Source organism: Halichoeres trimaculatus, unplaced genomic scaffold (assembly GCF_033239565.1).
Source record: "Halichoeres trimaculatus isolate MK-OKI-2021-1 unplaced genomic scaffold, fHalTri1.1 fHalTri1_scaffold_16, whole genome shotgun sequence".
In the NCBI taxonomy this organism is placed as follows: Eukaryota; Metazoa; Chordata; class Actinopteri; order Labriformes; family Labridae; genus Halichoeres; species Halichoeres trimaculatus.
Genome location: NW_027437194.1, coordinates 1,884,663 through 1,902,823, shown reverse-complemented (window position 1 = coordinate 1,902,823; position 18,161 = coordinate 1,884,663). Strand labels below are relative to the sequence as shown.

General features: G+C 40.0%; 1 protein-coding gene across 2 annotated transcripts in view; it reads left to right on the top strand.

Moving 5' to 3' along the window:
* Positions 1-8,850, top strand: part of fibcd1b (fibrinogen C domain containing 1b) — a 307,211-nt gene extending 298,361 nt beyond the window's left edge. For both annotated transcript variants that reach the window (XM_074690004.1, XM_074690005.1), the window contains one exon: positions 4,101-8,850. In XM_074690004.1, the coding sequence (XP_074546105.1) occupies positions 4,101-4,366 (266 nt within the window). In that variant the 3' untranslated portion in view covers positions 4,367-8,850. The remainder of the gene's footprint in view (positions 1-4,100) is intronic.
* The last annotated feature ends 9,311 nt before the right edge of the window (positions 8,851-18,161 follow it).

Sequence of the window (18,161 nt, the reverse complement as noted above, 5' to 3'; positions counted from 1 at the left end):
CTCCACTGCCTAATAATAAAAAATAAGAAGAGATTTGTTTGACATTACTTGTTTCGACCTTCCACGACACGGAGTGTGCGTGTCCCTCTCTTCCTCTTTCTGTGTGTGTGCCCGCATGTGTTTGTGTCAATTTAGTCTTTAATGAAATAGAAAAGCATCAGAGCTTTAAATAATGGAAGAGTAAATTCCTCCATAATAATGGATGACTCACCCAGCATCTTTGGCTGTCTGAATGACCTTTTTCAGCACTGATTGTTGGTCACTGTAGCTCCGCCCTCGGCCCCCACCTGGCTGGTGTTTAGCTCTGGCTCAGCAAAGAGTTGGTTCCTGCTAAGCACCAGTTTTGAGCACCTGGAGTTAAGAGAAAAATGTCAAAGAATTTAAAATTCAAAGAAAAAGGGGGGGAAAAAAAATTCAAGAATTTATTTAAAATAAATGTGAATTTGCAAAATTTGCAAAGTTTCAAAAAATGTTAATATAATTTTTTGTTTTAAGTTGAAATTAATACATTTGCAAAAATTGTAAATATTTGAAATTAAAAAAGTAAAAATTCAGCAAAATTTTTTGGATTTTAAAAAATTTAAAAAATGAAGTCAAAGTTTAGAATTTCTAAAATTTCTAAAATTAAAAAAATAAAAATAGAAAAAGTTTGAAATTTTAAAAATGTAAGAAAAAAACTAAGTCAAAGTTTGACATTTCTGAAATTAAAAAAGAATAAAAATCTGGATAGGTTGCAAATTTTTTAAACAAAAAAAAAATTAAGTCAAAGTTCAAAATTTTTGAAAATAAAAAAGGTTAATATTTTAGAAAAATGTTGAAGTTTGAAATTTTAAAAAAAATTTAGTCAAAATTTGAAATTTCTGAGACTAAAATAGGTATTAAAAAATTTAGAAAAAGTTTGAAATTTTAAAATTTCAAAAATTAAGTCAAAATACGATATTTAAAAAACAATGAAAATATAAAAAAAAAAAACTTTTTCAAAAATTCCAAAGTCGAAGAATACTTGAATTTGATTACATTACATGGATAAATCACCAAACTTACTATCTTGTTTGCTTCCCAGGGCTGTAAAACTTGAGGTTAGCCACAGGTGCATGGAAAGTTGGTGGGCTGTTGATGTTGTAGGAGGTGAAGTAGAGCGGTGGCAGGCTTTATTGACAGATGGGATGAAGATTTAGTTCAGCTAAATGACCTGCATGAGGCTCCAGAGCTGCAGGTTGCAGACCCTTGATCTAGAAGAGCTGCCTTATTGGATCAAATTTGAAATTACCAAGAACTGGATGTCTGAGAACCCTCACAGACATTCAGGCCACCTTCTTAGATTGGTCTGATAGTCACTTGCCCATTGTAGAGGGCCCTGTAGGGGATAGGTGTCTGCATGCACACCTACAGCAGTCTGCTGCTACTCAATCTCATGCGCAACCAACTGCGATGCACCGTGTATTCTTTTTACAGCACTGCATGAACTGTCAAAAATGCAATTGACCAAACATGATACACAAGGGTGTTCCTAACAGCAAAATAAGTTTCTTTTCTAAAGGATATTTAAGCTGTGTTTTTTTCCACTCGTCGTTTTGCAGATGATACTTTGATATAACAAATATTTGCAGGCTTTAGTGTTTTGTAAGTCTGTTGTTACGGCCATAGTCCCACCTTTGCTTTGCTCTCCAGCAGTGGTAGGCTTTTGTTGTTTTCAGTGTTGGTGTTTGCTCTGTTGTGGTTGCTCTCTGATCAGCTGACAGGTGGTAATTTGCAGCCAGAAGCAGCTGGATCTTAATGGGCATCAGGAGGAGGCTGCCAGCCCCCAGCCACCAAGGTGACACCCAGCGCCTTGCAAATGAGCCTTTAAGTGGCTCTGTTTTGTTCTGCTTCTTCTCTCCACATTATCCCGTTGTTGCCACTATAGACTCTTCCTTTTCTTCTTTTGAGCCCCTACTATTTCTCCCCTCCCAATGTTGAGCAACACATGACGGGAATATCTGACACGCCTGTCATGTAACCTTGTCCAACGCTGACTGGTTACCATGGTAATGCCAATTTGGAAGCGGCACAGGACAGTAAGCGTGGGTAAAGAGCTGGGTGGCCACATCCTGGGCAATTGAGGTCTTTTTTTATGCCCTGACGAGTTGTTAGCCATTACCTGATGGCTTGTGAGCACTCTTTCATTCTGCTCACAGTTTCATCCTTCTTGTATCCACCTGTGTTCACGGTGTGTAGTCTGCTTTAGAGAAAAGGAAGGACGGAGCGAAAGGGAAGTATGGGGAGTTTATTGAACATTATTACCTCTTTGAACATCCATTTGCTGAAGACTTTAAGGTCTGGCACTGTAACTGAGAGAACATTGCTTTCAGTTTTTCTTGTAAGCCTCTAAAAGCAGCAGGGCTGCGAAGAAGTCATCTATGTAGCGAATTTACTGGTGAGAAATATAGCGGGAAAACTTTTTCAGCTCTGCAATTTGATTCCAGGGGTGCAGACCTACTATTGTGATCATAAATATAGGCACAGAGACAATGCATCTCCCAGCTCTTTATTGCTTTGCCTTTCTCCACAGCGTTAATTATGTGGGTTGGTCAGCGGCCAGGCAAGTTAAAATATGATACCATGGGTGCCCTTATGAAGCCATCTGTAAAAGCTGTCATCAAGTGCATTGTTTAATGTAGCATTTAAGCTAGGTGACGTGAAGAAGTATGAATCAGGTCACACTTTAACTGATGAAACATTTTGACCTAAATTGTATATGTACTGTATATCCTATTACTAATTTGCAATCAATCAATCAATCCAAGTCTTGTGTGTCATAAATCTCAAAGTTTACATTCAACAAACTTCCTTGAGCATTCGAGGTAAAAGGCCGCCCATTCAGTCTAATAGGGGGAGCTGAAACCACTTCTTTCGGGTTCACCAACTTTGAGGGGTTGCCATTCAAAAACCGTTTGAGAAACAACAAAATCCTTCTACACTTTTGTAAAACAGGGCCACCTCTGTCATCCCAGCGAGTTTCAATCCGATACCATTTATGGCCTAGGAGTAGATCATTTTTGTAGAAGGGTCAAAAATGTGACCCCGTTTTGTTTTAAAAGGCAAATTACAAGCTTCCTGTTTGGGACAGGTCAGAGGTGTCTGTATATGATTTGTGCATCTCGATGAGACAAATATTTTGGGGTTGGTTTGATCTCTCTATGTCATTCTTACTGCCATAGGGGGAGCTGAAACGTCTTCTTTCGGGTTCACCAACTTTGAGGGGTTGCCATTCAAAAACCGTTTGAGAAACAACAAAATCCATCTACACTTTTGTAAAACAGGGCCACCTCTGTCATCCCAGCGAGTTTCAATCCGATACCATTTATGGCCTAGGAGTAGATCATTTTTGTAGAAGGACCAAAAATGTGACCCTGTTTTGTTTTAAAAGGCAAATTACAAGCTTCTTGTTTGAGACAAGTCAGAGGTGTCTGTCTATAATTTGTGCATCTCGATGAGACAAATATTTTGGGGTTGGTTTGATCTCTCTATGTCATTCTTACTGCCATTTTAATGTGCCTAGGTGGCGCTAGAGAGCACATTTTGGTATGGTGGGGGTTAATTAAAATGGTGCAAGCTCTTCACACACTCCAAATCCACATATTCTGTATTGATACTACAAGAAAAGATGGAATTAATTTGATTTCATATTTTGGAAATTTATCTAGACAGCCACTGTAATTAAATCATCCTGGGATTTATTAAAAAAAGAGCTAGAGGGTCAGCAGAGAAGCTGTCTGACCCCCTGAAGAGTAACACTCCAGATGACAGTTGAGCTTTCTCTGTTTTTTCTTCTCTGTTTAAAAATTTGGTTCATTGGAAAGTCCTCCACCATTTGGATGATGTGTGTCTAATTACTTGTTGCTGGTATCATATCCAAGAATATTTTGCTGAAAGACACAGAGGGGGAGCAATGTCTGTTACTCAGAAAGTCTGTCTCTCCTCAGCTGCCCAACTGCTCTTGATTATGAGAACTGTTTTTTTTTTTTTTCTGAAGAAACCAGACGTTAAAGTGACTTGATTTTAAATACCCTCTTTGTGTAACAACAGCACATTAAAACCTTGTCTTTTTCTACTCCTAGGCGACTCCCTGCAGAAGCACAACGGGATGAAGTTCACCACCAAAGACCGGGACAACGACCATTCAGAGAACAACTGCGCCTCCTTCTACCACGGTGCTTGGTGGTACCGCAACTGCCACACGTCCAACCTGAACGGCCAGTACCTGCGCGGTCAGCACACCTCGTACGCCGATGGCATCGAGTGGTCCTCCTGGACCGGCTGGCAATACTCGCTCAAGTTCTCTGAGATGAAGATACGACCCACGCGTGATGGAGAGAATAAATGAGCAAAAGGATGAGGGAAATCCTCTGGAACATTACAAACCACTATTTCTGGAAGCTTGGCGGAGTTACTTGTCTTGATATTGTTCATTCACTAAAACGTACAGTACCTCTTTGAGTTGACTGCTGTTTGCCTCCTTATGTCTCCTCCCCTTTATCGCTCCTCCTCAATCATTTGGCTGCTGGCTTCATGCTAGCTTTAAACACCCCCGCTCCTGGTCTGGACTACGATTACATCAACCATTGTCCTTGTTTCTCTGATTAGGCCAATGCAGCAGATGGCTGTCCATCCCTGAGTCTGGTCCTGTTCGAGGTTTCTACCTGTTAGATACAAGTTTTCCATGAAAGCCAATGCAGCTAATGGCTTTCCAACAATGAGTCTTGTCCTGTGCAAAGTTTAAACCTGTTTGGAAAGTTTCTTATAATTTACCCAATGTGGCAGGTGGAAAATAATTCCTGAGTCTGGTCTTGTTCAAAGTTTCTGCCTGGTCAATGTTTTTCCCGAATTGTACCAAGGTGTCGGACTACCACAGAGTCTGGTGCTGTTCAAGATTTTTACCTATGACACGGACTTTTTTTTTTTTTCTGATTTACCGAATGTGGCAGATGGTGGTCCACCTTTGAGTCTGGTGCTGTTTGAGGTTTCCGGTGGCTGAATGAAAGTGTTTTCAAACTCAGCCACTGCAGAATATGATGGTCTGCCAACACGTCTGGGCCTCTTCATTGTTTCCACCTGTGGATATTTTTTTTTCCAGTTTAGCTGGTGAGGCAGATGGCAGTCCAAAATTGCGTCTCATATTGTTCAAGATTTCTGCCTTTAACTTAACTTTTTGTCTTGTTTGGCAAATGCAGGAAATGGCTGTCCCCCAGTGATTCTTGTCTTGTTCAAGGTTTCAACCTGTAAATTTTTTTTCATTTTTTTTTCTTTCAATTTAAACAAGGCTGCAGAGTTCTCCTTATCAGTAAATCCGGTCCTGTTCAAGGTTTCTGCCTTTAGCTTTTGTCTGATGCATCAAATATGGAAGATGGCTGTCCCCCAGTGAATCTTGTCTTGTTTTAAGTTTTTACCTTTTGACTTAAATTTTGTTTTTGGTCTTTTTTTTTCTTCTTTCAATTTGACCAGGGCTGCAGGAATCTCCTGGCCAATGAATCTGGTCCTGTTCAAGGTTTCTCCCCACCTTGATTCATTTTCCTTCTAGTGTAGCCAATAAGGCTGATGGCAGTCCACCACTGGGTTTTGTACTGTGCAGCAGATATCTCTCCACCACTCAATCCAGTCTTGTGTAAAATTTCTTCCTGACTAGAAGGTCATTTTTAATCAGACTATCGTGGCAGATGGCGGTCCACCAATCAAGATTTCTGTCTGTTTAATGGGATTTTCTTTTTGCCAGTGTTCCCAAGGGCTTGCTTGTCAAAGATGTGTCGAGTCACTCTTACCTCCACCAAAAAAGCCCTGAAGACTTGCCCTTTCCACAAAGTGTTTTTGATTTGGCAGAAACTAAATGAAACTAATTCACTGACTGATTAATACCTCTGGTCTGTGCCAACATGGCCGTCAGATTGTGGTTCCATCTCACTACCCACTGCTGTACGATCTGTGAATGAAGAGGGCTGCTTGAAAAATATACTCAGCAGAGAAAAAACAAAACAATCCAGTTCCTTTATTTTCTCCTTTTTGTTCAGGAATTTCACAGCATCACATTTCCGTGCTCGATCTTTGTAAATGAGATCCACCAGGGTACATTGGCAGCGAAGCCCAGGACAATGAGAGGGGGAGACAGCGAAAGAGAGAATGAGGAAACAATTTGACAAGAGGCAAATTAGTCCGAGTGGAGGAAGAGGAGGCGCAAAAAGGATGAGAATGAGAAAAAGAGACAACGGGAGGATCCCATTCATCTGACTTGGGCCATTAGGGAGCATATTGGGCACTTTGTCTGATCTGCCTGCCAGCTGAGTACTGGCCAACTGATGCAGCACTCACAGATGGTAACCCAGCACTTTGTGTACATGCGTTTGTGTGCGTTCGCATGTATGTGTGTCTACGACGGGAAGAGGAGGCAGACGGAGATCTCTAACAGTATCTATTTCCTGTCACGGGTTCAGCAGAGCATCTCAGCTAAAGACTAAACATGACGCATGGTTAGCATACGTTCACTGTCCGTTTACGTGGTTAAAAAAAAAAATCTTGGATGAATGTACGTGTAACAGAAAGGGGGAGATGCAAGAGATCCTGAATGAGAAAACAATCAAAGACTGTCATAACTTCCCACACTGATCTGGATTCCTCAGACCCATTTCCTCTCTCGGTTTCTTTGTCATTTTGTTCTTTTCCGAGTGATTATTTCAGGACATGTTTGTGCGACACACTTTCTTGTCTTGCAAATGGAGAGAGGAAGTTGTAAAATAAGATTTGATGCTCTTAAAAAAAAAAAAAAAAAATCAGTCTTTTTCTTCAGAGTTGGAGTTCTATATTGTGTTATGGCAGAGGCAGGATCGCCGCAAGCAAACAACAAAAAAAAAAAGAGTCACGAAGAAAAAAACTGTTGGCTGAAATACTTATTTTTCCGTCTTTTAATGTTTGTTTCGAGCCGGTGAATCAACTTTTCTGAGAGTTTCATTGAGTTTCTTTGGATGTACTAAAAGCTTTAAAAATATGAGTAGATTTTATTGTACAGTGTGTATGACTTTTAGAGCATGTGAACCTGTTTTCTTACTATGCTAAAACACAAAGAGTACTTAAGCACACGGACTTGTCCACCTGTTCAAAGAAAAGAAGAATCAAATGTATTTATGGGACTTTTTTTCCCCCTTTCTCTACCGGGAATGGAGCAAAGAGGAGGAATGTGACTCTCCCTTCAACCCCACAGCACAAAAATAACTCTTAGAGGAGGCACTGCAAACCTCTGGTGGACTTACAGTCGACACCGTGGCTTTGGATGACCCCGCAGCGGCTGGGCGGCGTTTGTGAATGTGTTACTGAAAGTACTCGCCCCCGTCGTGTCACGTTTAGCACGGAGCTGCTGGAACTCAAACTGATGCCACCTCTTTTTTCCGACATCAAAGCACAGACGTGTGTACTCTCTGATGTTAGTACGGCACAAAAAATAAAGTATGACAGCATCGGACAAACAAGTTGGATGAAAAGGAGGCTTAAGTGGAAGGGTTTGGATTTCGTCTGAGTGGATGCAAATTTGTGAGTGTGTGTGCGTCTACGATGTCTGTGTGTGTGTACCAAGAGGCGTCCTGCAGGCACAAGGAACGGAGCTGATGTGGAAGTGCCCAGAAGTACACCGATTCAAACAACGGCACATTTAGAAATATTTCCAGCACAAAAATGGTCCTAAAAGCTAATTTCTCTAACAGCACACACTGTACGGCGTGAGTTTTCTGATAACTAGCGTAATCAGAGGTACAGCAGACCTAAACGACAGCAGGATGCTCGACGCCCGCCTCAGCTCCGCCTCTTTTACCTCACATCAGCTCAACCCAAGTTAGGCGTCCCACGACGATACGCTTCAAAACTCTGCTCCAGAATCAAATGGATGACATCATGGAGACTCCATCCATGTGTTCTCCAGTCTCTGGCGTGTACACATACAGTATTTATGCACATGTGTGGGTTTGCACATGCCCGTGTGCATGAGGTCAGACAGCAGAGCAGGAGTGTGTCTCTCTGTGGAGTTTTTGAAGTCATGTGATGCTTATGTACAACTTGCCTCCCCCTGATGTTTGTGTTGATAACAGAGAGATTTACATAACTATAAAGAACTATTACTTATTGTGATTGTGAACCCCATAAGAGTGGACGCCAGCTTTTGGTACTGTGTTGAACTGCGCTCGTACCCTAAAAAAACCCAGTGAAGCCACTCCTAAAGATCACCTCGACACATTGTGCTCACTATATTTGATAATGCTATGTTGCCCTCTTTGTTATTTAAGTGTAAAGTATTCTTTGCCATGCACCTGTGTGTGTTTTTGTTGATCGAATGCCTTTACAGTCACTCTCTGCTGCAGCTGCCCGTGTCTCCGACAGAAGAGATGATGAAAGGGTGAAATAAAAGGCTCTAATCATTCCCAGTTATCCCGCTCATTACAGTGCATCAGCACACTCCTCATCGACCCCCCAGGTCCCCAAACCTTCTATCTTTCTTACTGTGTACCTCCTTAATTGCCTTAGCCTCTGCTGCCAACTCCTTCTCACTCCACAGCTCCTAAAACATCCCCTCTCTTCTCTTTCCAGCCCCAGACTCCCTGTCTCTTTATTGCTCTGCTTTTTTTTTTTTTTGGGCCTGACTCCCCTCTCCTCCTCCTCCTCCTCCTCCTCCTCCTCCTCCTCCTCCTCCTCCTCCTCCTCCTCCTCCTCCTCCCTCAGTCCTCCCGTTCTCTCCAGCCCCGGCGCATAAACTAACTCTGTTTTCTTTTTCTTTTCATTTTGGTGAAGTACAATAGATTGTTTCGCTGAATCTTGATACTGTGTTTTAATGTTCTTGTCAACGTTTAATAAACATTCACATTTTATAAATGGGGAACTCCTTCAAGTGTGTAGGCTTTCTTTTTCCCTCCTTCCTTTTCTAGTTTTCAGTTTCTTTGAAACAGGAAGTGTTAAATTAAAAGCCTCTTACCTGTCAAAAGTTTTCTGGAAGCTGGACGACCTTTTCATCTGGAGTTTTCGGCACAAACAGAAGGTTCCTCACTCTCAGCTTTTAAGTGATGATACATTATTATATGGATGTGTGATTGGTCTACGGTGGCCGGTCAGAGTCAGATGGTTTGCAAAAAGCACAACATGAAGTACAGCCACAGTGGAAGATAAAAAAGAGGTTGGTTATCCAAACAGAAACAGAAAAGTTGCGAAAGTAAGAAATTTTTTTTTTTTTTTTTTAACTTCAGCTATGGTAACTAGAGCTTCGTAGGGGGTCTCTATTTACTGGAAAACATATTATCATCATTAAAATCATCGTCTTATATTGTGCTTTATGAATCAATAACATTAATATTGGTGTTACATTTATCATAGCTGAAGGCAAAAAAAAACCCAAAACAATAATTAACTTACTTCACAACTTTTCTCTGTCTGTAAGGAAAACTATCCTCGTAACCTCTGTTGTGGCTGTACTTCCATTGTGTTGTGACTTTTGCATTTGTGCTGTGGCTGCACCCTCATTTTGTTGTGTCTTTTGCATTTCTCTTGCTGCTTTTGCATTTTTGTGTTGTCTTTGGCATTGCATCACAGTTGTGACTTTTGCATTACAGTTGTTGCTGTACTTTTGTTTTGTTGTGGCTTTTATGTTTCCATTTTGTGGCTTTTGGATTTTTGTGTCTTGGCCTTTGCATTTGTGTTGTGTGAACCTTCATTTTGTTGTGGCTTTTGCACTTGTACTGTGGCTGCACCCTCAATTTGTTGTAGCTTTTGCATTTGTATGTAGTGGCTTTTGCATTTTTGTGTTGCTGTACCCTCATTTATTGTAACTTTTGCATCTCTCTTGCTATTTCCATTTTTGTGTTGTGACTTTTGCATTTGTGTGGTGGCTGTTCCCTCATTTTGTTGTGGCTTTTACATTTTTGTGTTGTAGCTTTTGCGTTTATGTGTTTTGGCTTTTGAATTTTTGTGTTGTAGCTTTTGCATTTTTGTGTCATGCCTTCTGCATCAGTTTTTTGGCTGTTGCATTTGTGCTGTTGCTTTACCCTTACTTTCTTGTAGCTTTTGCATTTCTTTTTTGTTGTGGCTTTTGCATCATCGTGGGGTTTTTTGCATTCATGTTGTGGCTGTACCTTCATTTTGTTGTAGGTTTTGCATTTGTGTGTGGTGGCTTTTGCATTTTTGTGTTGCTGTACCCTCATTTATTGTAACTTTTGCAGCTCTCTTGCTATTTCCATTTTTGTGTTGTGACTTTTGCATTTGAGTGGTGGCTGTTCCCTCATTTTGTTGTGGCTTTTACATTTTTGTGTTGTAGCTTTTGCATTTTTGTGTTGCTCTACCCTCACTTTGTTGTGGCTTTTGCATTTTTGTGTTGTAGCTTTTGCATTTTTGTGTTGCTCTACCCTCACTTTGTTGTGGCTTTTGCATTTTTGTGTTGCCCTACCCTCATTTTGTTGTGACTTTTGCATTTTTCTTGCTGCTTTTGAATTTTTGTATTGTGGCTTTACCTCTTTTTGTTGTAGCTTTTGCGTTTATGTGTTTTGGCTTTTGAATTTTTGTGTTGTAGCTTTTGCATTTTTGTGTTATGCCTTCTGCATCAGTTTTTTGGCTGTTGCATTTATGCTGTTACTTTACCCTTATTTTCTTGTAGCTTTTGCATTTTTTTGTTGTGGCTTTTGCATTATCGTGGGGTTTTTGCATTCATGTTGTGGCTGTACCTTCATTTTGTTGTAGGTTTTGCATTTGTGTGTGGTGGCTTTTGCATTTTTGTGTTGCTCTACCCTCACTTTGTTGTGGCTTTTGCATTTTTCTTGCTGCTTTTGAATTTTTGTATTGTGGCTTTACCTCTTTTTGTTGTAGCTTTTGCGTTTATGTGTTTTGGCTTTTGAATTTTTGTGTTGTAGCTTTTGCATTTTTGTGTCATGCTTTCTGCATCAGTTTTTTGGCTGTTGCATTTGTGCTGTTGCTTTACCCTTACTTTCTTGTAGCTTTTGCATTTCTTTTTTGTTGTGGCTTTTGCATCAGTGTTGGGGTTTTTGCATTCATGTTGTGGCTGTACCTTCATTTTGTTGTAGGTTTTGCATTTGTGTGTGGTGGCTTTTGCATTTCCGTTTTGCTCTACCCTCATTTTGTTGTGACTTTTGCATTTTTCTTGCTGCTTTTGAATTTTTGTATTGTGGCTTTACCTCTTTTTGTTGTAGCTTTTGCGTTTATGTGTTTTGGCTTTTGAATTTTTGTGTTATGGATTTTGCATTTTTGTGTCATGGCTTTTGCATCAGGGTAGTGGATTTTCCATTCTTGTTATGGCTGTACCTTCATTTTTTGTTGTAGCTTTTGAATTTTGTGTTGTGGCTTTTGCATTGGTGTCGTGGCCATACTTCATTGGTGTTGTGGCCTTTTGATTTTGTCCTGGCTTTTGCATTTGTGTTTTTTATATCTGCTGACTCCTCCAGGCCACCGTATTGTCCCTTTTGTAAAATGCAGTCTCCCTCTGCAGCTATGTCTGGTGAGTATCAGTGGAGTCAGTATCATGATGAAAATGTAAGATGACTGTAATGAGAGTAAAGATTCTGAGGAAATCTTCTGGATAAATCTATAACCTTTAACAGCTCAGACGTAACCACAGTCTGATACTTACTCCTGATGTTTGTGCTGTAAAATTTGACTACGTATCGTTCCTTCTCCATATGGAGAGCAGAGAGAGCGCGCTCAGTAATGGTTTGTGTGAAATACTATAATTCTGCAGCTATTTGGCCTTCCCGTCTTGCTTGAATGCCTTTACGGCCTCGTTGCTTTCTGTTTACTATTTCTATTACTTTTTATGTTTCAGCTGTGTACTTACTGTAGACGATGTGTCCTTTCGTCTGCTCTTTTCAAACATTACTCCTGCCAGTTGAAAGGATTATCACTTCTATCTTGTTTCACATAAAATGTGTGTGTCTGTCTGACGGATGTGTTGATGTTTACCTTATGAGAAAGACTATGAAAGATCACAAGGTGCAGAAAAGAAGGCGCCGGCACAAACTCGTACATATGGCATCTTCCTTCAGATCTCGCCGTGTTTTTTATATCCTGCGCTGCGATGCAACCTGTCACTGATTTAATTTAACGTCTCAGCACGGCGGCCAAAAGCCAGGCTAATATTCTGCATCCGCTAATTGCCTTGAAGTAGTGTGAGTCATGATAAGAAGGGAGCGAGCTGAAGGAGCAGCACACAGGGAAAGGATGCCAGCTGTGTGATCCGGCTCTGCGCGTCGTGGCTCAGAGACGCTGAATGATCCCAGACCCTGAGTTCTTATCACTGCACAGCCGGCAGACGCACGCCGTATTGGAGTCTGGGTCTGACACGTTTAATGTGCGCCCTGGCTGTGCCGTCCTCTCACCCCCTGAAATCGACAACCTGGCAGCAGACACGATGTTTGCCTTTTTGTGGAGCCATGTCTGTCTGAAAAGTCTTTCCAACTGCTCGTAGAGTGAGACCATCAGGGGGAAGATGAGCGCGATATCTTGTGCAATTTATTACCCAGTATTATTCAATAATTTCCTCCTGGAGGCAACTGCTGCTTTCTTTCCAATAAACACATTTAATCTCCTCCTCTGACTGCCTCTACCTGGATATAACCGCTGTGTTCTGTCAAACTCTCAGTCCCTCAGCGGAATCAGTTTCCCTGGGTTACTGAGCCTATATTTTTCACTATATGCCCAAAAGTAATAGCCTAACAGGGTGACAAGAAGATTCCAGGATGTCACTCAACGTGTGAGGAGAGAAAATGTTCCTCTCCCCGTGAAACAGCTCTGAGAGGACAGCAGCAGCAGATCCTCCAAATGACGCTGGTGTGACCAGAACCTGACCATCTGAGGGATCCTGTAATTGGTGTTTTGGATTAGGGGGAGTGGATTCTACGCAGTATTCTCTTCCTTTGTTTTCACAGAACAAGAATTCAGAAGAAGTTTCCTGAAACATGAGCTGCAGCTTGGTGCAGTGGTTGGTACTTTGGTCTCACTGTAAAAATGGTTCCTGGTTCAATTTGATTTTTGCGTAGAGTTTGTTCCTACAGTCTAAAAACATGCTTTACAGGTTTGTTAGTGACATTAAATTGATTCAACTTTTGCCCAGAAATTTTTTTTAAATTTGCATTTTTTTTTATTTTAAAACATTTGCTTAATTCTTGTGAACTTGATTAGTTTATTACTCTTTCTTAATTGTATTATTTATTTAAATTTCAACCATTTCATTTTTTGCAAATTTATTAAATTTATTATTTTGAATAAATAAATTCTATGAAACAACTTCTTTAATTTTGTAAAAAAAAAAAAAAAAAAAAATGAAGCCACATTATTTTTTGACATTTTTGTAATTTCAATTTTTTAAGGTTTTTAAATTCTTTAAAAAGTTCTGACATTTTTAATTCATTTTATTTGTTAATTAATTAATTTATTTTAATTTTTGTAATCTATTTAGAGTTTTTTTTTTTTTTTTTTATTTCAAAAACATTCCCTTAGATTTACAGAAAAATTCAGGACTTTTGAAATCTAAGGAAATGTTTTGATTTTTTTTTTATTGAAATGTAAAAAATTGCAAAGATTTCAAAAGAGATTTTGAAATTAAAAAATATGAAAATTAATGTTAAATTTTGAAAAAAATAGGATTTCTAAAAACCAAGAATTTTAACTATTTTTGAAATTGCAAAAATTAGCAAAAAAAAAAACATTAGGCAAAAAATAAATAAATAAATAAAAAATCTGTGATTAAAAATGCATATAATATAGAAAAATACATTTAAAAATTGTAAAAAATAAAAAAGAGGAAAAAAATTAAACAAAAACATTTCCTCAGATTTACAGAAAATTTTCAGGACTTTTGAAATCTAAGGAAATGTTTTGATTTATTTTTTTTCCTCTTTTTTTATACATTTTTTAAATGTATTTTTTTTATATTATATGCATTTTGTAATCACAGATTTTTGATTTTTTTTTTTTGCTTAATATTTTTTATGCTTATTTTTGCAATTTCAAAAATAGTTAAAATTCTTGTTTTTTGAAATCCTAATTTTTTTTTTTTTAATTTTAACATTTATTTTCATATTTTTTTATTTCAAAATCTCTTTTGAAATCTTTGCAATTTTTTACATTTCAATAAAAAAAATAGGAAATCAGATGTGAAATTTCATAAATCCAGCATCCTTTTATTTTAGATAAGGAATCAGTAGTTTTTATCTATATATAGAATTTTATACGCTCTTTAGTCTTCATTGTGAAGATAAAGTAGATTTAGTGGCTATGGATCAGGTGAGCTGGGGCAAAGTGGCTCCTATGAAAGTAAAGGTTGCAGACCCCTGATCGAGTGTCTTAAAATCAAATCAAAACAAAACCAGAGGAAAAGCTCGAGAAAGCTGAATGGTGCATCATAAAATTGAACATTGTTACTCTACCCGTCCCCATAATCAACCTCCTGCTCCAGCTCAACACAGAAGACAGAGTTATGGTCTTTAAATCTTAGCAGACAGCATGAATATGTCTCTAAATGTCAACACCTCAAATAATTGTGCATTCAATTTGCAAAACAGGAGGCTTTGTCAAACTGCACACCACAGGAAGGGTCGAGCTTTCCCACATGAATGAAACAACACTGCAGCAGAGTGTGACATGGTGGCAGCGTCGATGCTTTCTGTGGTCTGAATCAATACAGGCTGCAGCACTGAGAGAAAGAGAGCTGAAGAAACGGTTAGAAACAAACTGCAGGTTAAGATCTACACAGAGCGTTTCTTCTGTTGGTAGATATGAAGCCTGCTGCAGGGATATCTGCTCCTGCTTTGCCTCTTAGCCCTGTGTTTGGGGTTATTAGCATTCCACCCCTGCATCTCTTTTCAGCGTGCCAGCAGGGCGAGCATACAGATTACTGCAGAGCCATGAAAGCCAACCGAACACATGAACACCTGACTGAAAGGGAGCGTTGTATTAGCTCAGGCAGAGCACAGATGTCATGCTTTGCTAATCTATCTGCTAATCAGGACAGACACCCGTCCCTGCATGTCTGTGAAGAAAGCAGTCTGTTCGGCTTCTTGCTGTACTCTGATTGTTGTCGTATCAGGAGCTGTGAGCTCATTCTGCTGCGAGGTAAAGCTTTACCCCAAACGTGTATCTGATACGCTCGATCCAGTGGCTCTGACACTGATAACACCGCGCTGTTGATGCCCCTGCCTGGGCTCTGTTAGCACCCATGGGGGGATTTGCATTACATTCTGGTTTTATATGCAGCATGCTGGGAAAGCAGGGGGCAGCTTACTGCAGGAACATGAATGTCATATGGTAATGTGTTAGCATGTGTTGCTGCAGACGGTTTGGGGTGTTTCTGCCATCGTGCTGCTGAACTCAACGCATGTTGTTCTGTGTTTCCTTCTGTCGCTATCAACATACCAAAACCAGGAAGTCACATGAGAAGAAGGATCTGTGTTTTTCTCTGCTGAAAATGATTTCTGTGATTAATTTTGTAGTGATGGTCGACACTGGAGCCTAACTGCAAGACAGAAAAAGGACAGAAGAGCAGAAGAAAGAGAAACAGGAGAGAGATAGAGCATGAGCTAAAGGCTAAAAGGGCTAAACTGTTTGTGCTAATGTTGATTCAAACTTGAGAGTCGATCAATAAAATGACCGGAAATGATTCATTTTCATCAACAACTGCTCCTCCTCTGCTACCCCCCTGTCTCAAGGCGTCCCTCAGGGTTCGGTGCTTGGTCCCCTCCTCTTCATCCTTTACCTCCTACTTCTAGGTCAGATTATCCAACATCATGGTCTCCGCTTTCATTGTTACGCTGACGACCTTCAACTCTACATATCCAACAAATCCATAGCCTCTCTGACCCAGTCCCCCCCTTTCAAACTGCCTCACTGAAATCACCTCCTGGTTACAAAGTCATTTCCTCAAACTCTGACATTCTTTTCATTGGTCCATTTAAAAGAATTGGATCAATTGGCCCCCTCCCTTTAGGGGCTCACTCCCACAACACCTCCGTGACACTGCTGACTCCACCGCCTTCAAAACAAAACTCAGAACTCACCTATTCCACAAAGCTTTTACCTTAAACTAACAAACCCTGGTCCTGACCTTGCTTTTTCTTTGCACCTTTTAACTGTTTTTGTCTCGTCTTCTTTTTCTATACATGTATTTTACTGTTATTTAATTGTTTGGATCTGTTTTTAAACTTGCTCTTTAAACTTCTTTTACCTTATAAAGCGTCTTTGAGTTTTTGAAAAGCGCTCTATAAATAAAATGTATTATTATTATTAAGAGTGAGGTTACGTTAGCTGTGATTGGTAGATGACTGGCAGGACATAACCAGGATTCACTAACGTTACACATTACAGACACGTCTCACAGCACAGGGCTGCCGATAGCACTACATGTGGACGGCTACTAAACTACTGCACGAACTGACAGTTAGCTTGTTGTCATGTTAGCCTACAGATACGCTGTAGCACCGGGCTGCCAATAGCACTACATAAAGCCAGCTACTATAGCGTTAGCTTGTTGCCACATTCCAAACAACAGCGCTACCTAACTCTGCTGATAAATATCGTGGTATTGTGTCTGGTAAAAAGTTGACTTGAACAAAGAAAATTGGTTCCAAAACAAACACACCCCTGGTTACAAGTCACATCTTCACGACAGTTTGCGTGAGACTCCAGGCCAGAAGGTGGCGCTGCAGTCACATTTAAACAGATCCTCCTTATAGAAGCTTTAAGGCCTAAAAGCCAAATGTCTTTTTGAATCAGACTATGTTAAATTTTGCTGCAGAGAATGGTTTTATCATACAAGAAAGAAAGAAAAAGAAAAACAGTTGACTGGTTTTATAGACACGGCTAGCATGAAACGCAGGGAGTAGACTACCATTAGCCCGGCGCTAACAAAGTGTCCTGCTAGCTAAGAGTTTTGTTGAAATGTGTTGTTGAAGTCAAATTTTTGATTCCTTCTATCAAACTAAGTCATGTGGTCACCCTTAAAAAATCCAAAATACACCAGATGCTTCCCAGGTCCAGCTCTGGTCCAGATCAGTGACACTGTTTTTGCAAAAAGCAGATCTGGACCACCTAAAGAAAAACCTGGTCAACTTTCGGAATAAAACAAACCGCATCTAAACCAGATTTGATTCAGCTCGACTGTAACATCAAACGAATGTTTTACAGCCTAACATGGACGCAGAGCGACTCATCATCGGCGTGGAAAGCGTGGGAACTCCTCGGTCTCTGGCTCCAGCTGTACGGCCGCCCTGCTATGTGCCAGACTGAACGCTCAGCCGGTGTGAGCTGACACATGAGACCACGCAGTCAACACACGACCGAGTGGAGTCAGAGCAGACACACATCTGATGTGTCCGCCAGATTTTTGTCACACTCATGATTCACTCATGATAATCTTCCTCTCCATCCATCCGTATCAGATTTTTCCAACTGTCAGCTCACGTCTCTCTTGTCTTTTTTTTTAATTCAATCCAAAGAAGTTTGTGAAGCTACGTCAACAAAGACCCTGATGGCAGCATGTCACAAAATGTCAGAATTGGACCTAACCTTTTGCACTGCAGAAAACTGAAATCTTATCTACTCCTTAAAGCTGTTAATCTTGATATGAGCCACATTTAATTGATCAGTCCAGAAAAATGTTGTTTCAAGTTATTAAAAAACAAAAATGAGGTCTGAATTGCTGTAAGAAGTTTAACAAAAATCTGCCAATGGAATAAGAAAAATTTGTTTGAAACTAGAAAAATCCAGAAGACCAAAGGAGAGCGGCTCAAACATGAACACACTGGTGTTTCTGTGGAAAAGCTCTGAAGTGAATGAGTGTGTGATTGTCCACACACTGAGCAGCAGCAGTTCTGTGCAGATTTCTGACAGCACGGTCACTTCCTGTCAAAAGAATAATTACTCTGAGTTTCTGAAATATGCTGATGGACCGTTTTAGAGTCACTGCTGGAATAATGCTCCGTTATTTTTCACCCAGTACGGCGCAATTATGACGGCATCAATTTGTTTTTAACACTGATTCAAGGGATCATTTTGCCTGCTCAGTTTTTCCTCTGTGTGCTATCAGTAACTCTGTTTCCAGCACTAAGAGTAATGATCACTTAAACGCTGCGTTAGCAATATTTCAAGACCCTTAAAGGAGG